At 41.1% G+C, this 27,664-nt stretch overlaps 1 protein-coding gene across 1 annotated transcript; it reads left to right on the forward strand.

The window, feature by feature from the left end:
- The first annotated feature begins 1,784 nt into the window (after positions 1-1,784).
- MRPL17 (mitochondrial ribosomal protein L17) lies at positions 1,785-10,720 on the forward strand. Its single transcript, XM_028116831.2, has 3 exons — positions 1,785-2,126; positions 2,456-2,524; positions 2,870-10,720. The coding sequence occupies exons 1-3, from the start codon at positions 1,869-1,871 to the stop codon at positions 3,143-3,145; spliced, it is 603 nt and encodes a 200-aa protein (XP_027972632.1). The 5' UTR covers positions 1,785-1,868; the 3' UTR covers positions 3,146-10,720.
- Positions 10,721-27,664: the final 16,944 nt, after the last annotated feature.

Consider the following 27,664-nt stretch of genomic DNA (forward strand, 5'->3'; position numbering starts at 1 on the left):
CGTATCAGATGAGGTTAATCAGACACAAAAATATCTGCAAACCACCAGAATAAGCCTTGAACAACACACAGTAAAACACCAAGGTTTAAAATTGTCCCATGAATACCAGCTCACAGAAATTGTGAAGATATAACTATGCAACAACAAAATGTAAGGAAATTGACAGAAAAAAGAATCAAAATTTGAGGACTGCCAGAAGAGACAAGAGATGATGGCTTTCATTGACAAAAATAATTAAGGACAATGTTTGATGCTGTACGTTTTCACAAAGTGGACATTTCTTCTAAAGCAATGCATCAAATAATGTCACAGTGTCAGTTTATCCTCTTGACTTTAGCTGAAGAAAATCTTCACAAGATTTTACCACTAGGAATTTATGATGAATTTTCAATTGTGGAAATCCTGAAAACTGCAAGAATTGATCCCAAAGAAATAAGACACAGACAATATTATAATTTCCAGAATTTATTGTGAAACAGGATTTGTATAAATCTATGCCAACATATCCATATGTTTAAGACTTTTCCTAACTACTTCAGACAAAAGAAACTTTTTCAAAATTAAAATTAACAAGAAGTGTTCTCTGGTTACCTATGAGCGAGGACAGAGTGACAAATCTAAGTGTGCTATCTACTGAACATGAATATGTTATTAGTCTCCTAAAATCCTAGGAGACTAATACACTGCTCTACAATTTATTGTCTCATAGTCCTGAAGGCTGGAAGTCCAAAATCAATGTGACAGCTGGGCCATGAATTCTTTCAAGGATCTAGGGAAAATTTCGTTCGATGTCTTTCTCTTAGCTTCAGGTGTCTGCCAGAAATCTTTGGCGATCCTTTGCTCCCAACTGCCTAACTGGGATCTCTGACTTTTTGGTCACGTGGCATTCTCCCTGTGTGTCCCTAGTCTTCACATGGTTGTCTTCATTCTGTGTGTTTGTCTCTCCACTTGTGGTTTTTTTGTTTTTTCGTTTTTGGTTTTTTTGAGGACACCAGTCATTTGGATTAGATGCCCACTCTACTCCGGTATGACCTCATCTTAATAATTAATTGCAACTGCAATAATCCTATTTCCAAATAAGGTCATATTCTGATGGAAGTGCGGTGGAGGTTGGGAGGGGTTTGGGCTTAACATATCTTTCTGGGGGTGGGGCAGGGGAAGACACAATTCAACCCACAACAAGGAGTAATTTTGACAAAGTGATTGCAAAGTGTCTGCCAATTTGCAGACATTAAGACTCAAAAACAGAAACTAGAACGCTACTGCACATGAACACAAATGCATGGGTATGTTTCTCACCTTTTAAAAAAAATACACGGATGTAATTAAAAAGTATTAACCCATTACTTTTCCTTTGCTGTACTTTCTAACTGGGATGGTTACTATATGTACTTCAACAAAAGAAAATGTTCAGTTAACTGCTTTTCTTTTCTGAGCATCACTGTTATTCATTTCCCCATTATTACGGGAAATAATTTTGTGACAAACAGACACGCTCAGGGTGTCAGACACGCGGGCTCGCCACCGCTCCGACGCGGCAGGGCCGCAGGCTACAGCGCCTCGGCTCCTCCGCGGAAAGGGGGGGGCCTTCCCCTCAGATACTCACTTTCCCAGCAGGCTCCGCGGCGCTTCCTGTCGCCCTAGAGGCCACAAGATGACTGACGCAGCCCAAGAGAAATTCGACGACCGCTTGGTCCCACACTAGGGGGCGCCTGGTTCCCCGGAGCGACAAGGAGTGCCCGAGGCCCGCCCCGCTGGCCTCCTCTGGAAGAAGCCAACACCTCTTCTCCGCCCTCCCCCAGGTTGCCAACGAGGCAGGCTCTGATACTCATGCGCAAACACGTCCACCACGCACCTAGGTAAGGCGCATGCGTCCTCCCAAAGCCGTCTCCTCGGCGTCTCCCTTCGAGTTTCCAGTTCCGGCCTCACAGGGGCGGAGAGAAGTTGGAAATATGCGGCTGTCCGTCACCGCCGCCATCTCCCATGGCCGTGTATTCCGCCGTCTGGGCCTTGGTCCGGAGTCCCGCATCCACCTGTTGCGGAACTTGCTTACCGGCCTGGTGCGACACGAACGCATCGAAGCGTCATGGGCGCGCGTGGACGAAATGAGGGGCTATGCCGAGAAGGTGAGGGGCGGGGCCACGCAAGGCGAGTGAGTTGGGGGCGGGATCCTTCTGTCCTCCAAGAGCATCTGGCCTGAGATGCGGCTGGAATTGGGCGACAAGTGGGATACCGTGGCAATCCCCGCCCAAAGTCTGAATCCCCTAGTACCCTGAGTTGACCCCTTTCCTCCGGCCCCTCAAATGGACGACTGGTTAGAGCTGCGGAGTTAGGAGTGGCCTAATTAGAGGGATGCTTTGCTGGTGGAATGAATGGGTTGCGGTCCCACATTAGAGAAGTAAGATTGCGCCTCCTTTCTCACTCGGGTTGGATCAGTGATGTTATGTCCCCTCAGCTCATCGACTATGGGAAGCTGGGAGACACCAACGAACAAGCCATGCGCATGGCTGACTTCTGGCTTACGGTGAGTGCATCGTATCTCCCTCCCAAATCTCATCTTTTGCTCCCTGTTGGGGAGGGGGTTGTTAGAGAAAGGGGGAACTGGGCAGAATTAAGCTAAGACACTCACCTACAGACAAATGTTGTGAACTAAATTAGAAACGTGTGACTTAAGTTAGTTGAATGTTAGGTGAATCAACCTGCACAATTGCCTGTAACCCTTCTGTGTAACTTTGACTCTACCACATTAGGGGATGGGAGAGTTTTGCGTGAATGTGTTTGGACCCTACTTTTGGAAGTGCTGAAAGTTAAATGTGTCTCCGCAGTGGTGCCTGATTCTTCTCTCACCTGGATAACTCTCCCCCTCTAGGAGAAAGACTTGATCCCAAAGCTGTTTCAAGTACTGGCCCCTCGGTACCAAGGTCAGAATGGGGGCTACACGAGAATGCTGCAGATCCCAAATCGGAGTAAGCAGGATCGGGCCAAGATGGCAGTGATAGAGTATAAAGGGAACTGCCTCCCACCCCTGCCCCTGCCTCGCAGAGACAGCAACCTTACACTTCTAAACCAGCTGCTTCAAGGGTTGCGGCAGGACCAGAAAGCAAGCATCCACAGCTCCCACACAGCTGAAACACCAGGGATTTAACTGGAGCCAGAGGGTGTGTGGCATGATCATCAATGCCCGTGATCACAGGCCTTTGGAGCTCTTTTAATCTCTAAGAAGAACTGGAGCTAGAGTTGTTAATGGACAGTTTTAATGGAGACAAGAAGCTTCTGGGGAGCCAGATAATCATCTCTTTGCAGTAGATAAAATTCTTTGTATGAATATATGTATGTATATGGGTTTGTTTTTTTTCTGCCCTTGGGATTTCTGGAGAATGAGAACTATCCAAATGTTCAGTCTCCGTGGGTTAGTAAATTCACTGCTTATGTTTCTGGCTCTCATTCTGGGTTGTGTTTGGTTAGCAGTTTTGTTTTTCTTAATGCCAGTTTTCATGGGGCTTTTATCCTATAATTCCAAACTGGCCTCCAAAGGTGATTGATTTTTGACATCTAGCATGGAGACTGAGCCCCTGGGATTTCTTAGAGAAAGATTACTTCCTGACAGGCAAGAGACTGAACATCTAGAATTGAATCTTCCATAATAATCTGGTACCTTAGGAAACTTCAAGGAACACTACAGCTATTCCTCTGTTTCTAGGCAGGATCACATTACCCTCATGTGCTCCCCTCAGCCCCAGATAGGCCTCAGAGGAGAGGATCTGAGAACTCAGATGTACCACCTTCCTGGCCAAGGGGGTGGAAGTATTCAGTAAAGGATAAGCTCCTTCCTCTTGGAGTGGGAGTGGGGGGTGTGGTAATAAAGAGAGAGTTGAGGTGGGAGGAGGGTTAGGAAGTTAAATGTGCTGGGAATGTCCTGGATGTTTTTATTGTTGTCAAAACTGGGCTTCTCTGGGAACTCAGAAAAGGGAAATCCGGCTTCAGAATGGCCAGAGCATATGAGAAGTAGGAAGTTCCTTGATATCCACTAATTATTGTGATGCCAGACTTAGCCCAGCCAGGCTGCCCATGCCTCAGACGCAGAGGTTTGACTAGGGTAGTAGTCATGGAAGACTTGGAACTATCATCCCTGCCTGAACACTTGGCACCAAGGCCTGACAGTTCCCATATCTCTAGTACAGTGAAAAGAAGAGATTTTATCTTAGGCTGGACCTTCAGAGTTTATTTGGCCTGCTAAACCCAACCATTGTCAGAAAGTAAGGGTGAGGGTGGAAGGGGTCACTGGTCTAGCAGGTAGATATTAGCTTCAGGGACAGAGCTATTCTGTTCTCTTTCACTGCAGCTGCTTGAGTCTTAAGATTCATCTGCTCCCAACAAAATTCTCCCATCTCTTTCCCTCTAATTTGTCCTTCACGCTATTGCCAGAAAGTTCTTTCTGACATATTTTGAGTGACATATAGTAGACACTCAAAGCATTTATTCAATAAACCTACAATTCTGAATGCTTCCCCAAAATTCACCCCCTTCCTGTCCTCTTGGCATGAACATTCACCTCAGCTAGATATCTCGGGAGTCATCCCTGACTCCTAGAGAAAGTTCTTTTTTTCTTTTTTTTTTTTTTTTAAGATTTTATTTATTTGAGAGAGAGAGAGAGGAGAGACAGCGAGAGAGTACAAGCAGGGAGGAGAGGGAGAAGCGGGCTCCCCGCAGAGCAGGGAGCCCAGTGCGGGGCTCAATCCCAGGATGCTGGGATCATGACCCGAGCTGAAGGGGTCATAACTGACTGAGCCACCCAGGCACCCCGAGAAAGTACTCTTTAAAATTAAAACTACATCTGTTAAGTATTACCATAGGTGGGTTATGGCTCAACTCTCATAGCTTTTCCTCTTAGTCCCCAGAAACAGACCTCCCTTTGGGGCTTTCAACAGTTCCTTAAATGCTTAATAAGCATCTGCTAGTATCTAGCATCATTTTAGTCACTAGGGATACAATCTTTATCAAGTGTTTGGCGTATGTCAGGCCCTAGGCTAGATACTAAGGATCTAGAGATGAGAAGAAACAACCTTTGCCATTAAGGAGCTCACAATCTAAAGAACCACTTCTCCTGCCACAATGGCCTCATGGGACACTGCATCTTTAATATTTTGGCCCATAAAAGACTACATGAGTCCTAAAATGTTTACTAGAGGCTCAGGGATAGCATAAGGGAAATACACAATAATGTATCAGTTTTCTAATCTGGCCTATAAATGGTAACTTTTCACTTGAGTGCACAATGCCCTCAAATCCATCTAAGCACCTCTTTAATAAATTCCAACCCCCCGCAAGAGGGGCCCAGATACACTGGAGTACCAAAGGTTCTCTGTCTTGGGTTCTGGTTCTTTATGGCAAGGTTGACAGCTATGTCCACTTCTTCAAAAAATAACAAATTTACTCCAGCCTCAATAAATCAGTGACAAAATATAAGCCCAATATCCAAAGGAGACAACTGCAAAAGCCAGGCACTGTTTACTTACACTCACTCTACAGTGAAATGAGCAAGTCTTGTTTTTCTTTCCATAACATTTCTCAAATCTGCAGTCACCTCTCCCTAGCCTGAAATCCAAGACATCTCTATCCTGGATTACTGCAAAAGCCTCCTAACTTTCCTCCCTCCACACTGCAGATGAAGTAATAGAAATCTCATGTCTTAATTCTCTGCTTGATGATCTCCAGTGCGTCCTCCTTTCCTACGGGGAAAGAATCCTGGTTCCTTACCATGATCCCCTTGGTGACTAGGCATCTGTTCACTACTCCATTTACTTCCCTGCCTCTAATTTTATGCTCAGGAAGTGCGGAAGTCCTTATTTTGACTTTTCCTATACACAGCTCCCCTTATCACCTTTTGTTCATGCAGTCTCTATCACCCAGAGAACTCTCCCCCTTTCATCTACCCAACTTATACACAGACTTTTGGCATCTGGGTGGCTCCTCTGACCATCCCCACACCTAAATTCATTACTTTGTAAACCTGGGTCCTGCTACAGTATTTCCATAATGCACTGAATTTGCCACATTGCATCATAGTTCCCTACAGCTACAGCAATTAGTTCCCAAACATTCATTAGTCTAAGGGAGTCCTAGTATTTCTATCCCCTTGCCATTAATGGGTTCAGGGATGGACAGGCCTAAACTAATTTGAAGCAATAAGAATCTGGTGTCTACTTGACGATAAGAATAAGATAGCATGTTATTCTGAGAGCCATAGGGAACGGGGTTTAGTTTGAAGATGACACAGAATGTCAGGTCAGAATAACTAGAAGAAACTCTATAGTAATAATCTTTAGTGATTATTCCCACTTGCACTGGGTTTTCTGTTAATTGCTACAAAATAATCTGAGGTATTAATTTGTGCCACTGAACCTTTAGACTAGTGTTTCTCAAAACCCACAGATCAAAAAATTCTTTACATTAGAACACTATTCACATATATGTAATTGAAACAAAAGCATCACAAAACATTATTTACCTTAACAAATATGATGCACACTAATACTGTCAACTCTTTTCTAGTTACTATTTTTTAAATGCCAATCCCAATTCACCAAAATAATTTTACAACTGACTAATGGATTACAAGCTGCTCTTTGAAAAACATTGATCTGAACCATTATTACAGTGACTCACCGTTGCCTTTGCTGTATAAAATCCAGATTTTTCTCATGACAGAAAGGCATACTATGGCCTGGCACAGCCACCTCTCAGCCTCTTCCACCATTATTTGCTGCCACCCTTCATAGGAAACTACTTGTTCTCTAAACATATCAGACCTTTGTACATGAGGTTGCCTCTAGTATATCTTGCCCTACGTCACATTACCTCTTACTTATCATTCGATTCTCTCCTCAGAAATCACTTTTTTGCGGCTACCTCGAAACTTCACACAACCCTCCAAATAGGGCCAGGTCCCCACCTGAGTGCAGTTACAGTCCTCTGGGCATATGCCTATTAGAGCATTCATCACACTGTCCTACAAGTGCTTGTCTGCTTCACTGACTCCATTCAGCTGAGCTCCCAAAGCCAGGAACCTAGGACTCAATCTTCTGGATAACTCTATTCCTACCATAGGACCAAATTCATCATAGGTGCTCAATATATGTTTATTAAGTAAGGAGGAGTAAGCCATGTCCATATTCAACTCTAGCTGAACTTTACAAAACCAATAAACATGGTACTATACAGTGACAGTGCTCAGCTACACTGCTGAGTATACCAAGACTAAAGAAATGGGCTCTCCAGGGATTTACATGCTCATGATGACTGTCAAGAATGTGTGTGTCTAATTCATTTCCCAGACATTTCATATCCCAACTTCCTGAAATATTTCTAGCCAACCTACAGGCAGAAGACACCTATACATTTTCCAAGTTTTAGCCAAAAGCTTGAAATGATGCATCTTTTGTGAAGTATTCTCTGAATTTCCCCAATCGATGCTAGGCATGTTTCCCATGGTCCAGTTTCATGCTGAACATCCTTCATTGTAGCAATGGCACAATTACATTGTTCAGCACCCATTACTAGATAGTGAACTCCTTGGGGGTGGGGGGACACATCTAATTTACTCTGGTGCCACACAATAGAGAATGTGGGACAAAATGGACATCTATAAATGTCTGTTGACTGAATCAGTGTGTTGTACTAAGTTTGTCAGCCTAGCTCTGCATTTTGGTTGGGCTCAGTAATTCCTCCCTGCCCCGGTTTCCTCCCACTTCATCTGAAAAAGAACTTCCTGCAATGCTGGTTGTCCATTGTTCACTGCTGGGTAATGTCTGTACCCTTAGGCTTTTCCTCTCTATGCCCTTAAATGCGTGGGCATATTATAGCTCTCTTCTGACCCTGGGACATGAATTTGGTAGTTAAATTTGAGCCGCCTTAATAGAAATGGTCTGTGTGCTTATATTTTGAGGAAAGAAGTTTAAACTTTTCTGACATTTTACACTCTGTCCCATAATATATGTTTCATATAAAAAAACGGTTTTCATTCTTACAAGTCAAATATTGTAAAGTACACACATACAAGCTTTCTGTCAAAGTCGATGCTCTGGGAAGCTGAGCTTGTTTACGCTGTGGCTTCACACATACCTTGACACACTACTGTGTAGCCCAGCACAAGAAGCACAGCATTAAAGTTTTACTGCTATTCACTTCAAGGAGAAATACAAAATACTAAAGCTGTACCTAAAGATATCACTGAAAACTTTCTGCCATTGTTCTGACTTAATTTCTATTTGCTTTTCCTTAATATGATCTCAGAATCTTTCTTACATTTATCTTTTTCTTTTGTCCCAGAAGGAAAAATAGTTTAGTTTTTGTCTGTGCTGAGTTTGAGATGCCTGAGAGCATCTGGAGCTTGGGCAAGAGTTCTTCACTGGGAGAACAGATTTTGGGAGTTGTTGGCAATTAAAACTAAGGAAATGGATGGGGTGACTCAGAGTGTATACGTAGAAGGAAAGGAGGCTGAGATCAGACATTATGGGACAGACAGGATACAGAAGCTATGAAGAAGACTGAGAAATTGCCTCTAAGAGAGGCAAGAAAACCTGCAAAATTCAACACAGTACCTAGTACAGTGTCTTCTTTGTGCATAGGAATCACTAAAATAATTATCGAATCCATTTAGGAAGCATAATCTTTCTCTATTCAAAGCACTATGGGAATATAGAAAATAAGGGACCCAACAGGCCAATTGGAGGGACAAGATCATAAACAAATAAGTATAACATAGTTAAGTATAACAAGTTCAAACAAATAAGTTATGAAAGTGATGCACACAGGCATACCAAGTACCAAGAAAGGTGAGTGTGGAACTTTTCAGAGGAACAATGCAAGGGCTAAATTTTAAAGAATGAATAGGTATTCATTAAGCATGGGGGAGAGAAATCAGCTGGGAGGATATTACAGGCAGCAAGATCTGCAGGTATAAGTGCACTGAATTATGAAACAACATGGAGTGGTTGAGAAATTCCAAATAAGTAATTTGGTACAGCTGGGATTTAGTATTTGAGGAAGAAGTGGAGGAAATGAAGCAGGAAAGCCAAGCAAGATCAGGTTACAAAGGGCCCTGTAAGACATGATAAAGTGCTTAGTTTTTATACTGAAGACCAGGGAAAGCCACTGAAGGATTTTCAAATGGGGAGAAAAGGGATCAGATTTACATTTCAGAAAGATCATTCGTGCATCAGAGTGGAAGATGGGTTAGAGAGGCAAGACTAGAAGCAAGGAAACCAACTAGGAGGCTAGTTAAGGAATCCAGAGGGAGTTGATGGAAGACTAGATGAGGCCAGAGGCAGGGAAGATGGAGAGAAGCTGACAGACCAGACAGCTTTAGAGGAGACAGAACAGACTAGACATTGTGTGTGATTACACAAGATAAAGAGAATAAGAATCCAGGATGACACCAGCTTTCTACCTGGGCAATTGGGTAGAGTAATTACATTCACAGAGAACAAGGATAGCAGAGGAAAAGCAGATTTGAGATCACTGTGCTGAACTTCGTTGTAGACATATTTCTGTTAAGGAGCTGTCTCTTGAACAGTTATTCTGGAGATCAGAGGATATGTGTAAGCTAACAATACACATGTGAGAGTCACCCACATACATGGGAGTTGAAGCAATTATACCAGATGAGATTTCCCAGTCAAAAAATACACAGTAAGAGAAAGAAGGCCCAGGAGAGGGGCCCCTGGGTGGCTCAGTCAGTTAAGCGTCTGACTCTTAGTTTCAGCTCAGGTGATGATCTCAGGGTCATGAGATGGAGCTCCACGTCAGACTGGCATTGAGCCCTGCATCAAGCCCCACATCGGGTTCCACATGCAGCAGGCAGTCTACTAGAGATTCTCTCCCCCTTCTTTTCCCTCTACACCTCCCCCTGCTCGCTCGCTCTCTCAAATAAATAAATGTTTAAGAAAAAGAAAGAAGATCCGAGAAAGCTGACATTCAAAGGCTGGACAGAGAGAGAAAGAGAAACCATCTGAAGAGGGTAATAAGAAGGACTACAACTAGAACATTGGTGTGTCAAAATCCAGACAAAGAGGGTGTCAAGAATACCCATTTGTGTCTATCTCTCTCAGTAGATTGAGTTCTTGGGGGCAGCACTAGATGATTTTTGTATTCTCAGAACCTAATGTTGGCCAGGCTCCAGAATAATGGACTAATGAGTATCTTTGGCCATTGAACTGGGAAATTAGGGTGTTCACTGTTGACCTCTGATAGAGCAGTCTCTTGAGAGAGGCAAAAGCAAAAACCCTAAAGAAAACTTGAGAAGTGTGACAATGAAAAGGGGAAACGGGGCAGAGATATACCAGCAACTTGAGAAGAAAGCAGATTTTAAAAAGTAAAATTTGAAGGTTAATGTATTCATTTCTTGCTATGGTCTGAATGTTTGTGTCCACCCAAATTTGTGTGTTGAAATCCTGATGCTCATATGGTAGTATTAGGGGATGGAGCCTTTGAGAGGTGCTTAGGTTATGGTGAAGCCCTTATGAATGAGATTAGTGTTCTTATAAAGAAGACCCCACAGAGATCCCTTGCTCCTTCCACCATGTGAGAACACACTGAGAAGGCACCAACTATGAACCAGGAAGAGAGGGTCCTCACCAGAACCTGACTGTGCTAGCACCTTGATCTTGGACTTCCCACCCTCCAGAACTGTGAAAAATAAATTTCTGTTGTTTATAAACTACCCAGTCTGTGGTATTTTATTATGAACAGACTAAGACAATTTTATGATAAGTACTTTTGCCAAGTCTTAGGTATGGTGACACTTAAGAGTATATATAAATTGAGAGAAAAGTAAAAAACCTTGGGTTGAGGGCAAAGGAGGCGGGGGAGAGCTTTCTCATTCCCCATTGTGGCTTCCTTGGCTCTTCTACCTTTATTGAAAGCTCCTTCTCTTTTGGGACTCAAAGCATTGGTTGTACCACCTTCTCCTGATGGTCTTATGATGGTCTTGGCCTAAGCTACTAAGGCATGCCTAGAGCACCTGCTGACCCAACAACCTAAAGGAAGTCATTTGGCAAGCTTGCGGTTTGACTATGTCTGCCTTTGAGGAGAAAATATGCTAGTACAAATGAATTATTAAATTCAATCAGTCAGAGACCTAATGTGATGGGCTAGAGCAGACAGACAGAATATCATGAATTCAAACATGACTCAGAAGTCAACATGGAAGTAGCAGAGATAGAAGCAAATACAGGATGGTCAAAAGCACCTCTGGAGGAGTTCTGCAAACAACGAGAACCAGCTCTCCCCAAACCTTTTTTTATAACAGGCTGGGTCATTCATGCTGGGCTGATTGGGGGTAGAGGGGGGGAAGACAGCTTCTGATCACTCACACATTCAGTGAAGTCTTAGGTCCAGAGTCTTGCTCACCATCCCAAGACCTACTACCATTCTATCCATTTGGATGCTCCATCCAAGACTCTGACCCCACAGTTCTTCATTGTTCTCTCCTGAAATTCATCCTTCCAGCCCACTCTCTTTACCAGGCCTTTGACCCTTTCATGACCAGATCTACTTTACCCCTGATATTTTACCCTCCAGAAGCTCACTCTCTAAATCCAGCTTCTTGCCTCTGGCTCTCTCATCCCCTTGCACACATATCAAACTTTCAGCATCTTGTAGCTCTAGTCCTTTGAGCTCTCTCTCCCTTTGTATAACAGGACTTTCTTCCTTTTCAGCCCAGCCTGGATGTCATGATCCAATACTTCATCTGTTCTCATGACAGTTCCTATACAATCCCATGTCTTTCTCTCCTACCTACCTACTAATCCCAGATTTCTCTTCTCCTATGCCCTCATCACTGAGAGCTCTTAAGAAAAAATATCATACAACTGTTGGAACTGGAACCAACAGAGCTGGACCATGAACACAACAAACCTGGATTGCTCAATCCTGTCATCTCTTTCACTCCTGCAAATTTTCTCTGCTTTTCTTAAACTCTTTATGTAACCTTCATCTCTTGCTAATAGCACTTAACTTCACCTCATACTTACTGGAAAAAAAAAAAAGATGGAGGCTGCAGGCATGGTCTTCTCAATTTCTACCCTCCCGACCCTTATCTGCATCCAGGCACAAGGCAATTAGTTGAAAATATATTTACTGAAGACAATTCATCCAACAACCAAGCTACCCAAAAGTCAATTTATCAAATTTTTCAAATTTATCAAACTTGCAGCTTGACACCAAAATCCAATTTGATAAAATTATCAATTCACCAAAAATGTGTTTTTCTCAATAAAATATAATTATAAAATTTATAGAAATTGTGTTACATGGAAAGGTTTAATAGCTTTGTGAATTCTGTCTCTTTTTTAAAGTTTCAATTCGTTTCAGTTTGACTTAGTTTACTTTTAGTTTTACCAAAGTCTTTTTATTAGATCTGTTCTGTACCAGATTTCAATCAAACTGTTGAATGTCACTTTTGTGTGGTACTCATTATCAGACACTTAGGATTCAGATACCTAAAACAAGTAGATAATACCCATTTGATCAAGCTGATAAACCAGTCTATGAATTAAAACAGTTAAAAACAGCACTTTCTAACTCAGTATTATCTAGGCCAGTATTATCCCTGATACTAAAACCAGAAAAAGACCTCACAAGAAAAAAAAAACACAAATCAATATCCCTTAGAATTTAGATGCAAAATTCCTCAACAAAATACTAGCAAACTGTATCCAACAACACAGAAAAAGAACCATACACTATTACCAAGTGGTATTTATCCCAGGAATATAAGGTTGGTTTGCCATTCTAAAAGCAAGTAAATGTAATACAACATATCATATCAATAAAATAAAAAACAAAACCACATGGTAATCTCAGTAGACACACAAAAAGCGTTAGACAAAATCTGACATATTTTCATTATAAAAACATTCAATAAAGTAGGAATAATGGGAATTTTCTCAACATAATAAACGACATATATGAAAACCTCAAGCTGGGGCGCCTGGGTGGCTCAGTCATTAGGCGTCTGCCTTCAGCTTGGGTCATGACCCCAGGGTCCTGGGTTTGAGCCCCGCATGAGGCTCCCTACGCAGCAGGAAGCCTGCTTCTCCCTCTCCCACTCCCCCTGCTTGTGTTCCCTCTCTTGCTGTGTCTCTCTCTGTCAAATAAATAAAATCTTTAAAAAAAAAAAAACTCTTACATCATACTTAATGTTAAAGGACCGGATGCGAGGCGCCTGGGTGGCACAGTGGGTTGGGCTTCTGATTCTTGGTTTCAGCTCAGGTCATGATCTTGGGGTCTTGGGGTCAAGACCCATGTCAGGCTCCACCCTCAGCATGGAGTCTGCTTGGGTTTCTCTCTCCTTCTCCTTCTGCCCCTCCCATTCGTTCTCTCTCCCTCTCTCTTTCTCAAATAAATAAATCTTCAAAAAATAAAACAAAGTAAAAGACTAGATGCTTTGTCTCTAAAAACCAGAACAGGACAAGAATGTCTATTCTTACTACTTCTATTCAACATTGCATTGGAGGTTCCACCAGAGTAATTAGACAAGAAAAAGAAATAAAAGACATCTGTATTGTAAAGGAAGAAGTAAAACTATTTGCAGTAACATGATCTCATATATATAGAAATTAAAACTAATAAATGAGTAGAGCAAGGTTACAAGATACAAGACTGGTATACAAAATTTAATTGTAGGGATGCCTGGGTGGCTCAGTGAGTTAAGTGTCTGCCTTTGGCTCAGGTTGTGATCCCAGGGTGCTGGGATCGAGTCCCGCATCAGACTCCTTGCTCAGTGGGGAGCCTGCTTCTCCCCTTGCCTGCTGCTCCCCCTGCTTGTGTGTGCTCTCTCTCTCTCTCTCTGATAAATAAATAAATAAATAAATAAATAAATAAATAAATAAATAAAATCTTTTTAAAAATTAATTGTATACAAAAATTAGTTGTATTTCTATGCACTATCAAGAAACGATCTAAATAAGAAATTAAGAAAATAATTCTGTTTACAATAGCATTGAAAAGAAAAAAATGCTTAGAAATAGATTTAACAAAAGAAGTATAAGACTGGGGCACCTGGGTGGCTCAGTCATTAAGTGTCTGCCTTTGGCTCAGGTCGTGATCCCAGGGTCCTGGGATCGAGCCCCACATTGGGCTCCCTGCTTAGCAGGAAGACTGCTTCTCCCTCTCCCACTCCCCCTGCTTGTGTTCCCTCTCTCGCTGTGTCTCTCTCTGTCAAATAAATAAATAAAATCTTTAAAAAAAAAAAGTATAAGATTTATATACTGGAAAATACAAAACATTGAGAGAAATCTAAAAATGCCTAAATAAAGATATCACATATTCATGAATTTGAAGACTTAATATTGTTAAGATGCAAATACTGCTCTGATTTAAGAAATTCAGAATAGCCAAAATCATCTTGAAAAGCTGGAGGGCTTTACTTCCTGATTTTAAAAATTCTACAATGTAATCAAGTCTGTGTGGTACTGGCATAAGAATACAGTTCAATGGAAGAGAACTGAGAGGCCAGAAGTAAACCTACATTTAGGGTAGATTTATTTTTTGACAAGGATGGCAAGAAAATTAAATGAGGAAAGACAAGTCTTTTCAACAAATGATGCTAGGACTAGATATTCATATGTAAAAGAATAAAGTTGACCCCTACCGTACACCACATATGAAAACTAACTAAAATGATTGTAGACCTAAATATAAGAGCTAAAACTATAAAACTATTAGAAGAAAACACACAAGTAAATTTGTCCTTGGATTAAACAATGGTTTCTTAGATATGGTGCCAAAAGCATACACAACAAAAGGAAACTTAGACTTAAACAAAATTGTAAAATTGTCATGATCCAAAGCACACCATTAAGAAAATGAAAAGACAATCCACAGAATGGGAGAAAGTCATATAGCTGATAAGGAATTTGTACCCAGACTATATCAAGAATTCTCACCAACTCAAAAATAAAAAGACAACCCAATTTTAAAATGGAGAAAGTATTTGAACAGGTATTTCTCCAAATAAGGTATATATCCACTTTCTCATTTGACAAGAATTAGGACCCCCCACTAGGTTCTCACTGTGAAGATCAGAGAAAATTTCCTCATGCTTCCAGCAGGAGGACAGAAAACATAACCAATTTGAATGATGCACAGAGCTGTCTCTCTGTTCTCCTTAGCAAGTCTTGCCCTCCAGGGAAACTGTTTTCCTAGAGCCTAACCAACTTGGGTTTACTAAAGCCTAACTGACATGGAGGAAGGAAAATATCCAGCTTCAGCTATATCTAGCCCTCCTGTCCTAAGGCTAAGGTGGGAAGTGGGGAAGAAAAGCTCAGAGGCATTTGTGAAAGTCACAGCCCAAGGACACAAGCTCATTAAAAGGACTATAGAATAGTTCTTCTTCCCCCACATCTTATCATCACATCAATAGAGCTCCTCTATAATAACAGGAATCAGAGCTAAAAGAACTGCAAGCTTCAGGCCCTATTTAAGAAGGAGTCTCTAGGGAAATCCAAAGACAACAGGGAGGACAAAAACAAGCGCACTAGAGGAAATTTTAACCTCCAATACCACAGCTACAGCACACGGTAAACACTGCCTAACTCCTAGCCAAATAATCATAAAATCTCACATGAAAGACCTATCTACCTCAGTTCCTTCTACATCATGTCCAGTTTCAACAAAAAATTACAAGGCATGATAAAAGGCAACAAAGTTTGAAAAGATGAAGCAAGCGTCAGAACTACACTCAATATGGCACAGATTTTGGAATTATGGGACTGGAAATTTTAAATAACTATGGTTATGTGCTAAGGATGCTAATGGAAAAAGAGGGCAGCATGAAAGAAGAAATGAATGATGTAAGCAAATAGAAGGAAACTCTGAGAGAGAATTGAAAGGAAATGCTAGAAATTTAAGACATCATAATGGAAATGAAGAATGCCTTTGATGGGCTTATCAGTAGACAGGACACAGCCAAGGGAGGAATCAATGAGCTTGAAGATATGTTTAATACAAATTTCCCAAATTGAAAAGTAAAGAGAAAAAAGAGTGGGGGTAAAAAGAACAGAATATTCAAGAACCATGGGACAATAACAAAAATAACAAGAACTGGAACAATAAGAAAGTATGTAAAATGGGAATACCAGAGAAAAAGAAAGAAAAAGGCACAGAAGAAATATTTGAAGTACTAATGGCTGAGAACTTTCTGAATTAATGGCAGACACCAAACCACAGATCCAGAAAGCTCAGAGAACACCAGGCAGGATAAACACTGAAAAAAAATCTACACCTAGTTGTAGAAAACTATAGAACATTCAAACTACAGAAAAATAAACCACAGAAAATCAAAGACAGAGGAAAATTTGAAAGAATCCACAGAAGAAGATAAACAAATAACCAATAGCATACAAAAAGATGCTGAACATCATTAGTCATTAGAGGAATGCAAATCAAAACCACAATGAGGGGTGCCTGGGTGGCTCAGTCGTTAAGCGTCTGCCTTTGGCTCAGGTCATGATCCCAGGGTCCTGGGATCGAGCCCCACATCAGGCTCCCTGCTCAGCAGGAAGCCTGCTTCTCCCTCACCCACTCCCCCTGCTTGTGTTCCTGCTCTCGCCATCTCTCTCTCTCTCTGTCAAATAAATAAATAAAATCTTTAAAAAAAATTAAGAAAACAAAACCACAATGAGATACCACTTCACACCCACTAGGGTGATTATAATAAAAAATATGAACAATAATAAGTGTTGGAGAGGATGTAGAGAAATTGGAACCCTCATACATAGTGGAAATGTAAAGTGGTACAGTTGCTGTAGACAAGTTTGGCAATATTTCTCAAGTACTTCCTCAAAATGTTAACCATTAGTTCACAATATGTGCCATACCAGCAATTCCCTCCTAGGTATATACCCAAGGGAACTGAAAAGCTATGTACACACCAAACCTGTATATAAAAATGTTCATACCATTATTATTAATAGCCAAAAAGTGGAAAAAATCCAAATGTCTATCAACTGATGAGTGAATAAACAAAATATGATATACCCATACCATGGAATATTATTCAGTCATAAAAAGGAATGAAGTACTGAAACATGCTAAAACATAGATGAACCTTGAAAACATGCTAAGTGAAAGAAGCCAGACACAAAAGACTACATATTGTATAGTTCCATTTATATGAACTATCCAGAATAGGCCAATCCACAGATATAGGAAATAAATTACTGGTTGCTTGGGGTTGAGGGGAAGAAAGAATGGGGAGTAACTCCTAGTGGGTATGGGGTTTCATTTGGGTCAATGAAAATACTCTGGAATATATGGTAATTAATATACTCTGTGAATTACTAAATTCACTGTGAATATACTAAACAACTCCATGAATATACTAAAAACCACTGTGAATTATACACTTTAAAAAGATTAACTTTATGGCATGTAAATCATATTGCAATAAAACTACTTAAACATAAAAGATAAAATCAAAGTTAAAACTATTTCGAGGTAATAACTATATACTCAAGGATGAGGATAAGCAGAGTTCCTTCTAAAGTGTAGTCTTCCTATTTTGATATGAATGGAACTGGCAGAAATCCTACAAATGTTTCTTAGATGTCACTACTGCATGAGTGACCCATTTATCAATGGTCATCATGATATCTTAGAATAATTATCTTGAACTAATAAGTTTATAGTAGAATTTATATAATTAATTTTATCACTCATTATAGTAACTATTAATACCACCTACCAACTAGTATGAAAATACAGTATGGTCATATTTCAGCCCATATCTACATATTAATAAAATTGCAATACACAAAAAAAGTTTTTAAAAAGGCAAATTTTGGGGTTGAAAATATTTTGGAAGATAGAACCCCTCCACCATGATTGTTTATAAAATTTTTTACATTTGAGTCATTGCATAACACTTGCAGAGCAAAATACACAAGAAATTCTCATTCCCAAAAGTCACAGATTTGAAGGAAAAACTTAGAATACACTGAACTTTGGCCAGCTATGCCAAAATGACTTCAGTGAAACAGCTGCAAATAAATTAAAACTAAAACTAAGCTCAACTAAACTTCAAATGAGTCAACTGACACTTTGTAGAAATCTTCAAAAGTAGTTAAAATCTGCCCAACCATGCAAGTTGTTGTAAACTACACAAATAACTTTAAAAGAAACAAAATTTTGTTTAATTGACAAAATTGGTAAATCTCAGCAAATTGATCACTGTGAATTGAAATTCAGAGAACCAGCTTTCTTTACTTTCCATTCCAGAAGAGAGGTAGCCTTCCTCCTCTCCACACTGAATCCCTCCACCTGTGTTCTAGATCCCATCCCCTTCTGCTTCCTCTGGCTCTTGCTCTGTGGAGGGAATCAGGAGTTTCCTTTTTTCTTTCCTAGTGTCTCTATTGGGAATTGAAGTCCTTCAGAGCCTGGAAAATACAGTGGGTCTTGGAAGATCCCAACTCAGACTACCCTGGACTCTGGCCAGTTTTTAATAATCCTGCTCAGTTTCTCCAGGGCTGGGCTGTACTGAAGAGCTCTGATGATTGCAGCTTCTCAGGAGCATTTGAACAGGGGGCTAAGGCTTGGAGCAGTCTGAAACCAACACTGATGCTACCCAGTGCCTCTTCTGGCACTAAGAAGAAATAAATGAATAACAGAGGGCGCCTGGGTGGCTCAGTTGGTTAAGCGACTGCCTTCGGCTCAGGTCATGATCCTGGAGTCCCGGGATCGAGTCCCACATCGGGCTCCCTGCTCAGCGGGGAGTCTGCTTCTCCCTCTGACCCTCTTCCCTCTCATGCTCTCTATCTCTCATTCTCTCTCTCTCAAATAAATAAATAAAATCTTAAAAAAAAAAAAATGAATAACAGAGCCAGCAGGAATTGTCAGCCTCCCATTCTGTCATTCAGAATCATCACTCACAAGGCAGGTCTTCTGGGTCATCTTCCCTTTCTCATTTCGCCATCCCCACACTGTCTGTCCTTCCTTGCCCCTAGTTAACTTTTCGTTCCACTGCTTCCCTGCTGTTTAACCCTTCCCATGGTGGACCTACTTCCCAAGCTTTTCTGTTCTGAAACCTCCATTTCATGATGACAACCCCTTAAATTCTCAGCCCCTTTATATATCTCTGAGCCTCCACTTCCTGTGCAAGAGGCTGGCTTTACTTAAGCACTTCTTCACTTCTGCAAATCCTTCCACGTGTCTGGGGGGAAGAGGGAAGGAGTCTCCAGTCTCAGGGGTCCCCAAGGTCCAAATGCAGACAAGCACTTCTCCACACATGCACCAACCTTTGTGAATCATACCATCTTGTCATACAAGACTCTACCCTCCTCAGTGTTGTCACAAAATGACCTCCCCTCTTTTCCAGCAAGGACTTTAGTGTGGCTGTGCCTGTTTCCTCTGCCCTTTCACCAGCATCCTCAATTCCTTCGTCCTTTAGGCCTATAAGGCCACCAGCCGTCAGTCCCCTTAACAGTGCCTCCACTCCTTTAATACTCTCCTGAAGATCTCTAACAGCTTGCCTCTCTCGTGCCCCAACTGCCCTCCAGAGAGAATGAGATCATTTGATGGCCTCAGGTCCCACCCTGTCCACCCTCCTCCCCACTGCCATCATTCCCTCACACATGCACGTTCTGCATCCTCCCCATCTTCCCTTCCTGTCTCTTCTGTTAAAGACCAACTTCTGCTTGTACTCATGGTTATTTCTCCAGTCCCTCCTCTCTCCTCTGGGACCTGCTAACCAGCCATTGCCTCTCCATTAGCTCCTCACCTACAGTGTCAAACACGGTCCTGTTGCTTTCTTCCAAGCAACTGTCCCTTAGTCCTTCCCTTTCCCAGCCTTCTGTTACCTGCCTCTCTCTCCTTACTGCACTCACTGAGTAGTGGTCCCTGATTCTGCTACCTCAGTAATATCCTTTCTTAATTGGGGAATAGCAACACCCTTCATGTCAGGCATACACTTAACAAATACAGATGGAACATCACCTATGTGCAGGTATAGCATGTATGTGCTACAGTGGTGAATACACCAGATTGACTGTTTAGGGGAGTCTTTAGACATTTAATCCCAAGTATTCACACAACAGAAACTTGCAACTGTGATAACCACCACCAAGGAGGAGTACCAGGCACCATGGGAATCCATCATATGGACTGATCTAGTCAGAGAAGTCAGGAAAGAGGTCTGTTGAGGTCTCAGGTCAGCTGAGATCTGAAGGTTAAATGAGAGGTCACTTAATCAAGGAAAGAACCAAAGCATGCCCCAGGCAAATGGACAAGTTTATGCCAAAGCATTTTTAACAATCAGTCTAAATAGGAGCTGCAATCCTTTTAAGTGTGCCTGCCTCTGCTCCTAAGATTGATCTAGATGGGCATGTGAGTCAGCCCAGGTCATCTGGAGTCTTTCTTCAGGATTTCTGAATTTTTCTGTGTTTAATAAGGCTTACCTATTTTTTGGACTAATCATATATATAATTTTAATTTTAAAATTAGTTTAAAACATCAAGAAGGAGAAGAAACACATCTTCCAAACAATTAATTCCAAATAATTACTACATATTATAATATATATCATATGTTCCCCCCCTCCAGGAGGTGGAGTTTAATCCCCCCTTCCCTGATTATGGGACTTGGAAACTCACTTTTGGGGGTGCCTGGGTGACACAGTTGGTTAAGCGTCCAATTCTTGGTTTCGGCTCAAATCATGATTTCAGGGTGGTGGGATGGAGCCCCACGTCCAGCCCCAGCATCGAGCCCCTCATGTGGAATCTGTTTAAGATTCTCTCACCCTCTCCCTCTGCCCCTTCCCCCAATGCCCCCCCACCAGTTTGCACTCACTCCCTAAAATAAATAAATAAATATTTCAAAAAAAAAAAGAAAGAAAAAGAAACTCACTTTCAAAGAACAGACTATGGAAAGAGGAAAAAAAAAAGCAGCTTTACAGTAGAAAGACCTGACAGACACAACCTTAGCCAAGTGATCAAAGTTAACATGACCTGTGATAATTCATGTTGCTATCATGTACCCCCTGATATAATGGAATGAGCAGGGCATTTCACCTCTGTGGTACTCCTTCCCAGTTTAATCATAAGGAAAGCATCAGAGAAACCCAAACTGAGGGATGTTCCTCAAAATGCCTGGCCAGTACTCTTCAGAACTGTCAAAGTCATGAAAAAAAAAAAAAGCAAAACAAAACAAAAACAAAGACAGAGAAATTGTCACAGACCAGAGGAGACTAACTAAACATGAAGATTAAATGTAATGTGGTATCCTGAATTGAATCTTGGGATAGAAAAAGAACATTAGTGAAAAAACTGGTGAAATCAGAATAAAGTCTGGAGTTCAGTGAACAGCAATATACCAATGGTAACCTCTCATTTTTGACAAATGTATCATAATTATATAAGATGTTATCATTAGAGGAATGAGGGGTATCATCATTAGAGGATGAAGGGTATGTGGGAACTCTCAATACTATCTTTGCAACTTTTCTATAAATCTAAAGCTACTCCAAAATTTAAAAAAATTAAATCGTAAGCAAAAATGAAGCAAAATAAAATAAAATAAAAAACAGAAACTAGAGACACAGAGTAAGCCTTGATGGTATTTGAGTTCCCATTCCATCTGCCAGTCATCTCCCAGGTTTCGTACCATGAGCCAAAAACTGCCCTTCTTTCCTCAGTGAATTCAGCTGGGTTTCTTTCACATACCATTCCATTTTCACTCTCACACATCACTACAGTTTACCTCCACTCCCTCCTCCTCTCTCTGTGGCCTGGATTCTTCCTCCTCCTCTTTCTTTCCTTTTTTTTTTTTTTTAAGATTTTATTTATTTGAGAGAGAGAGACAGAGCATGAGTAGGGGAGTAGGAGGCAGAGGGAGAAGCAGGCTCCCCATTGAACAGAGACTGACGTGGGGCTCCATCACAGGACCCTGGGATCATGACCTGAGCAAGCAGAAGGCAGCTGCTTAACCGACTGAGCCACCCAGGTGCCCCCTGTCTTTCTTTCTCTTAACAAATTTCACTTATACAATACAGTATTATCAATCATAGTTACTATGTTGAACATTGGATCCTCAGAACTTACTTGTCCTCTAACTGAAAGTTTGCACCTTTTACCAATCTCTCCCCATTTCTCCCATTCCCCCACCTCCTGGTAACCATCATCCTACAAGTTTCTATGAGCTCATTTTTTTTTTTAAGATTCCACATGTAAGTGATACAGTGCAGTATTTGTCTCTCTCCGTATGGGCTATTTCACTTAGAACTATGCCCTCCAGTTTCAGCTATGTTGTCATGACTGCAGGATTCCCGTCATTTTTAAAGCTAAATAATATTGTTCTATTATCTATCTTTTTAAAAAAATATTTTATTTATTTATTTGAGAGAGAGAGAATGAGAAAGAGAGAGCACAAGATGGGGGAGGGTCGGAGGGAGAAGCAGACTCCTTGCTGAGCAGGGAGCCCGATGCGGGACTCGATTCCAGGACTTAACCAACTGAGCCACCCAGGCGCCCCTATTATCTATCTATCTATACCACATTTTCTTTATTTACTTATCTGTCGATGGACACTTAGATTGTCTCCATGTCTTTGCTTTTGTCAATATTGCTGCAATGAACACAGGGTGCAAATATTTCCTTGAAATAATGATTTCATTTCCTTCAGATATATACCCAGAAGTGGGATTGGGGATAATGTGGCAGTTATATTTTTGATTTCTTGAGGAACCTCCATATATTTTCCATAGTGGTCATACCAGTTTACATTCTCGCCAACATTGCACAAGGGTTCATTGTTTCTTCACATCCTCACCTGCATTTGCTATCTCTTGGGGGTTTTTTTTCTCTTTTGTTTTTTGATAACAGACATCATAACAGGTGTGAGGTGATACTTCATTGTGATTTTGACTTGCATTTCTCTGATGATTAATGATGTTGAGCATCTTTTCCCATACCTGGTGGTCATTTGTATGTCTTCTTTGGAAAAATATCTGTTAAGGTCCTTTGCCCATTTTTAAATTAGGTTATGGGTTTTTTGCCTTTAAGTTGTATGAGTTTCTTGTATGTTTTGGATATTAATTCCTTAACAGATAAGTGGTTTGCAAATATTTTTTCCCATTCCATAGGCTGCCTTTTCATTTAGTTGATGGTTCCCTTTGCTTTTTGTTTTTGCTTTTGTTGCCTTTGCTTTTGGCATCAAATCCAGATCATTGCCAAGACCAATGTCAAGGAGTTTACTCTCTCTGTTGAAGTTCTTCTAGGAGTTTATGGTTTCAGGTCTTACATTCAAGAATTTAGTCCATTTTGAGTTGATTTTTGTGTGTATGGTATAAGCTAGTGATCCAGTTTCACTCTCTTGCATGTGGATATCCAGCTTCCCCAATACCATTTATTGAAGACACTATCCTTTCCTCATTGTATATTCTTTGTTGAAAATTAATTGACAATATACAAATGGGTTTATTTCTAGGCTCCTTATTCTGTCAATTGATCTATGTGCCTGTTTTCATGTCAATACCTTACTGTTTTGATTACTAAACTGTGTAGTATAGTTTGAATTCAGGAAGTGTCATGCTTCCAGGTTTGTTCTTCACTTCTTCTCTTTTGATCACTGAGATCATCAGCTATACCCTAATTTCAAAATCTAATAGAAACCTGCCATACCTCATCTTATTGTGGTATTTTTACTCCATTGACAATTCTTATTCTTTTTTAAAAAAAAATATTTTATTTATTTATTTTTGAGAGAGAGGGAGCACATGAGCTGGGGGAAGGGGCAGAGGGAGAAGTAGACTCCCTGCTGAGCAGGGAGCCCAACACAGGACGCCATCCCAGGACCCTGGGATCACGACCTGAGCCCTTAAGGCAGACACTTAACTGACTGAACTGCCCAGGTGCCTGACAATTCTCATTCTTATAGCTGCTTCTTTCCTTGACTTGTATGATAATACACTGGACACTGCTCTCTTGTTCAATTCTTACCTTGTCTGTTGCTTCTTCCCAATCTTTTTTGTGAATCTTCTTCTGTTACCCACCCCTTAACAGACCCTCTTCTCACTACATTTTCTCCATAGGTGACAACAGCCATTCTCATGGTTCCACATAACCACCCTTAGTCTGGTGGCTCTGAAATATTTATCTTCAGCTCAACAGTCTCTTCTGAGTTCCAAATTTTATATTCAACCACCTGCTAGACATCTTCATTTGGCCATTTCACATATATCTTAAACTCATCATTTCCAAAACCAAATTCATTATTATCTTATCTCTCTCCTCACAAACCTGCTCTTCCTTTGTTTTCCCAACTTTACGAATAACATCACTACTATATGACTCAAGAACATGGAAAGCATCTTAGAATCTTCCTGTCACTACTCCTTCTAGTCAGTCTGTAATTTCTCTCATGTCTTACTCCTCTTTTCTAATCCTATTACCATTTAGTTTAGACTCTCATTACAGTATAAGCTAGGCAACTGAAACTAACTCCTATTTGGTCTCCTTCGATCCTCAGTATTACAGCCCTAATGAAGTTGATGTCACATAATTTAATCATTTCATTTCCTGTATTAAATAAAGCTTTCCATCCTCCATGATTTGGCCCCATTTACTTTTCCTGGTTTCTCCTTTCACACTAGCCCATATGCCCCACACTCCAGCTAACTCAGTCTGCTCAGGACCACCACCACTACCACCTATACACCAACCTCCATGATCAGAAACTATTTTCTTTCAGGCTGTTGTGATTTTGAACATGGTGCTGCTGTTTATTCTGCCCCAAAGTCTTTTCTCCAACCTCTCCATTTGCTATGCTTCTACTCATCCCACTAGATCCAGTTCCAGTATCATCTTTGGGACACCATTGGCTGACATCCCAACCCTGGGCTGGATGAGGAATCCCCTCTATGTCCACAATCCCATACTATCCTCTATCATTATACTCCCCAGTGCCAATTTGCAGATCTGTCTTCACAGCTTACTCTTTAGTCATATCTTAGCTATGTATCTGAAGTATAAAGCTGGCACATAGTGGGCACTTGTATGTGTCTTCCGTAGATAAAGAAGCAAGGAATACATTTAGGTTCTCCCATTTGAAAAATTCTGGCCTCCTAAAATACCTGTCTACCCGCCCCTGCTATTGGTCTCTCTCCTTGCCTGCAGTCAAGCCTCTTTAAAGAGCAGGCTGTACTCCAAGTCCTCAGTCCCTCACCCCTCACTCATTCTTTTACTGAGTACTGACTAGTTTCAACCCCTACCACTCCACCTACCCCATTGTTCCCAAGGTCACCAGCAGCCTACCTCTGGCCAAGTCCAGTGGATACTTTTCAGTCCTTACCTCTCTAGCCTCCTCTGTGTCATTCAACCCTTATGACCACTCTCTGCTTTGTGACTTCTTTCTTGGTCTTTCCCTTGGCTTCGATGGCACCACTTGCCTCCCTTTCTTCCTTCTCCCTGTCTGGCCTCTCCTCACTCCACTGTTCCTCCTCTTTTCAACCTTTAAGTGTTGGAGCTTCTCAGGATCTGTCCTAAACACCCTTCTCTTCCCAATGTACATGCTGCCCCTGAACAATCGTATTCACTCCCTTAACTTCTCTTACCATTTGTCACATTTACCAAATAAAGCAACCCAAACCTAAGGTGACACCTCATTTTCCCAATGAGGAAATCCGAAAAGCTTTTTGACCAACCTGAAAACTTATACCTTTAGGGATGAGTATGAAACAGTCAAAAGTCTATTTCTATTAGTTAATTTACTACACATATATTTAAATTCATATATAAAATAAACATTGATTTATAAATTTTTCTTTTTTCTTTTTAAAAATTTATTTATTTGAGGGAGAGAGAGAGAGAGAGAGTGAGCACGGGGGGTGGGGAGCAGAGGGGCAGAGGCAGAGGGAGAAGCAAACTCCCCGCTGTGAGGGGGCCTGATGTGGGGCTTGATCCCAGGACCCTGGGATCATGAACTGAGCCAAAGGCAGACACTTAACTAACTGAGCCACCCAGGTGCCCCAAATTTGTTTTTTTCCATTCTCATAATTCAGTAAACCATCTTATGCATACTCGTAACATGCATCTCCAAAGCAGTGTCTTTCTTATTATAAGGGTAACTTTTAGCCATCTTACCCATTTTCTCAGAATTGATGACCTTTTCTCCAGTCCAAGTGAAGAGTTTGGAACAGGACACAGAACAATTTGAATCCACATTTGATTCAGTCACTGGAAACTTTATCCCAAGTCACAACGGCCATTTGCATCACACTAAGGCAGTTGGGTTTTGGCCTACATCCAGCAAGAGTATGTTCATGACCTCTAAAAATCACTTAACGTATTATTGCCTTTTAAAAATAATTTTAATTGTTAATTTTTTTATTGAAGTATAACATTCATACAGAAAAGGACACAAGTCATAAGTGTTCAGCTCAATAAATTTTCATAAAGTGAAACGTCCATATAGCATCACTAAGGTCAAGAAATAGAACACTTCCAGCACCCCAGAAGCCCCTCCCAAGTACTACTGTATTACTTTTTAAAGCAATCTTTAAAAAGCATATTTAGAGACATCCAACACATGCAGCTGTGAGGTCATACTACCAGGAATAGTTACCAAAGCCGTGTTAAATTTCTTTGACAATGGATTCTGTGGCAAGTGACCTACACAAGCATCCAAGATAGCATTGTTGAGGACATTTCAGGTTAATCCATCTCGCCCAAATGGTAAAAATAGCACTTATTGAGCACTTACTATGTGCCAGGTACATATAGTATTTTATATATATTAAACAATTTAATCCTTTAGCCCCACTTTATAGATGAGAAAACTGAGGCAGAGACAAGTTAGGTAGTTTTTCAAAAGCCACAAAGCTTGTAAATGGCAGAGTCTGGACCCCAAGCCAGGCAGTCTGGCTCCAGAGTCCACAAGCTTAGTCACCATACCATACTGCCCTATCCAGTGGTTTGTTGTTCAAAATAAATGAGAGCAAACCCTGTAATATGAGAGACTTTGTAAGAACTCAAATGTAAGGTTACTCCCTCTTTCTTGAGGGAAGATTTTGGAAAAACAAAAAAGCAAAACCTCACCCTATATTCAAGCTTATACGGTATTTGCAGATGACTCCCAAATATTTATGCCCATCCCAGACCACTCTTCTAAGCTACAAACCTGCCTACCCAACAGGGGCTTCAAAGTCAGCAGCCCAAAGCAAAAGTCATCATCTTTCTATATAAACCCCCTGCAAGCTACTCCTGCTCCTTTTGTCTAGCACAGTAAAGTCACTACCATCCACCCATCTGCCCAAGCCAGAAACCTGGATATTTTCAAGGATTCCAGCTTCTCCTTCACTGGTTCCCTTTCAAAATCACACCCCCTTCTGCTTTAACTGAAACTTTGTTTTCTTCTCCCAGAAGTTCCTGATTTCTTTGTACCATTTGTACACCTCTCAAATCCAAAACACCTTTTGACTCAACCTACTCACAGTCAAAAGGACAGGAGGGAAAGGGCCCACACTCTTCCAGTTCTTTGATACTCTCCAGCTCTGCCTGATTTCACATCTTCCCATTTTCTCTCGCAAGTTGACTCTCAAGCCCCTTCCCCACTCCCTGCCCAGCTTCCATCTCATTTTCCTTTTCTGGGGACGATACCCTGAGTTAGACCAGCA

The sequence above is a fragment of the Eumetopias jubatus genome, unplaced genomic scaffold, assembly GCF_037043125.1.
Source record: "Eumetopias jubatus isolate StellerSeaLion01/CBP00866 unplaced genomic scaffold, mEumJub1_p1.0 scaffold_13, whole genome shotgun sequence".
Classification (NCBI taxonomy): Eukaryota; Metazoa; Chordata; class Mammalia; order Carnivora; family Otariidae; genus Eumetopias; species Eumetopias jubatus.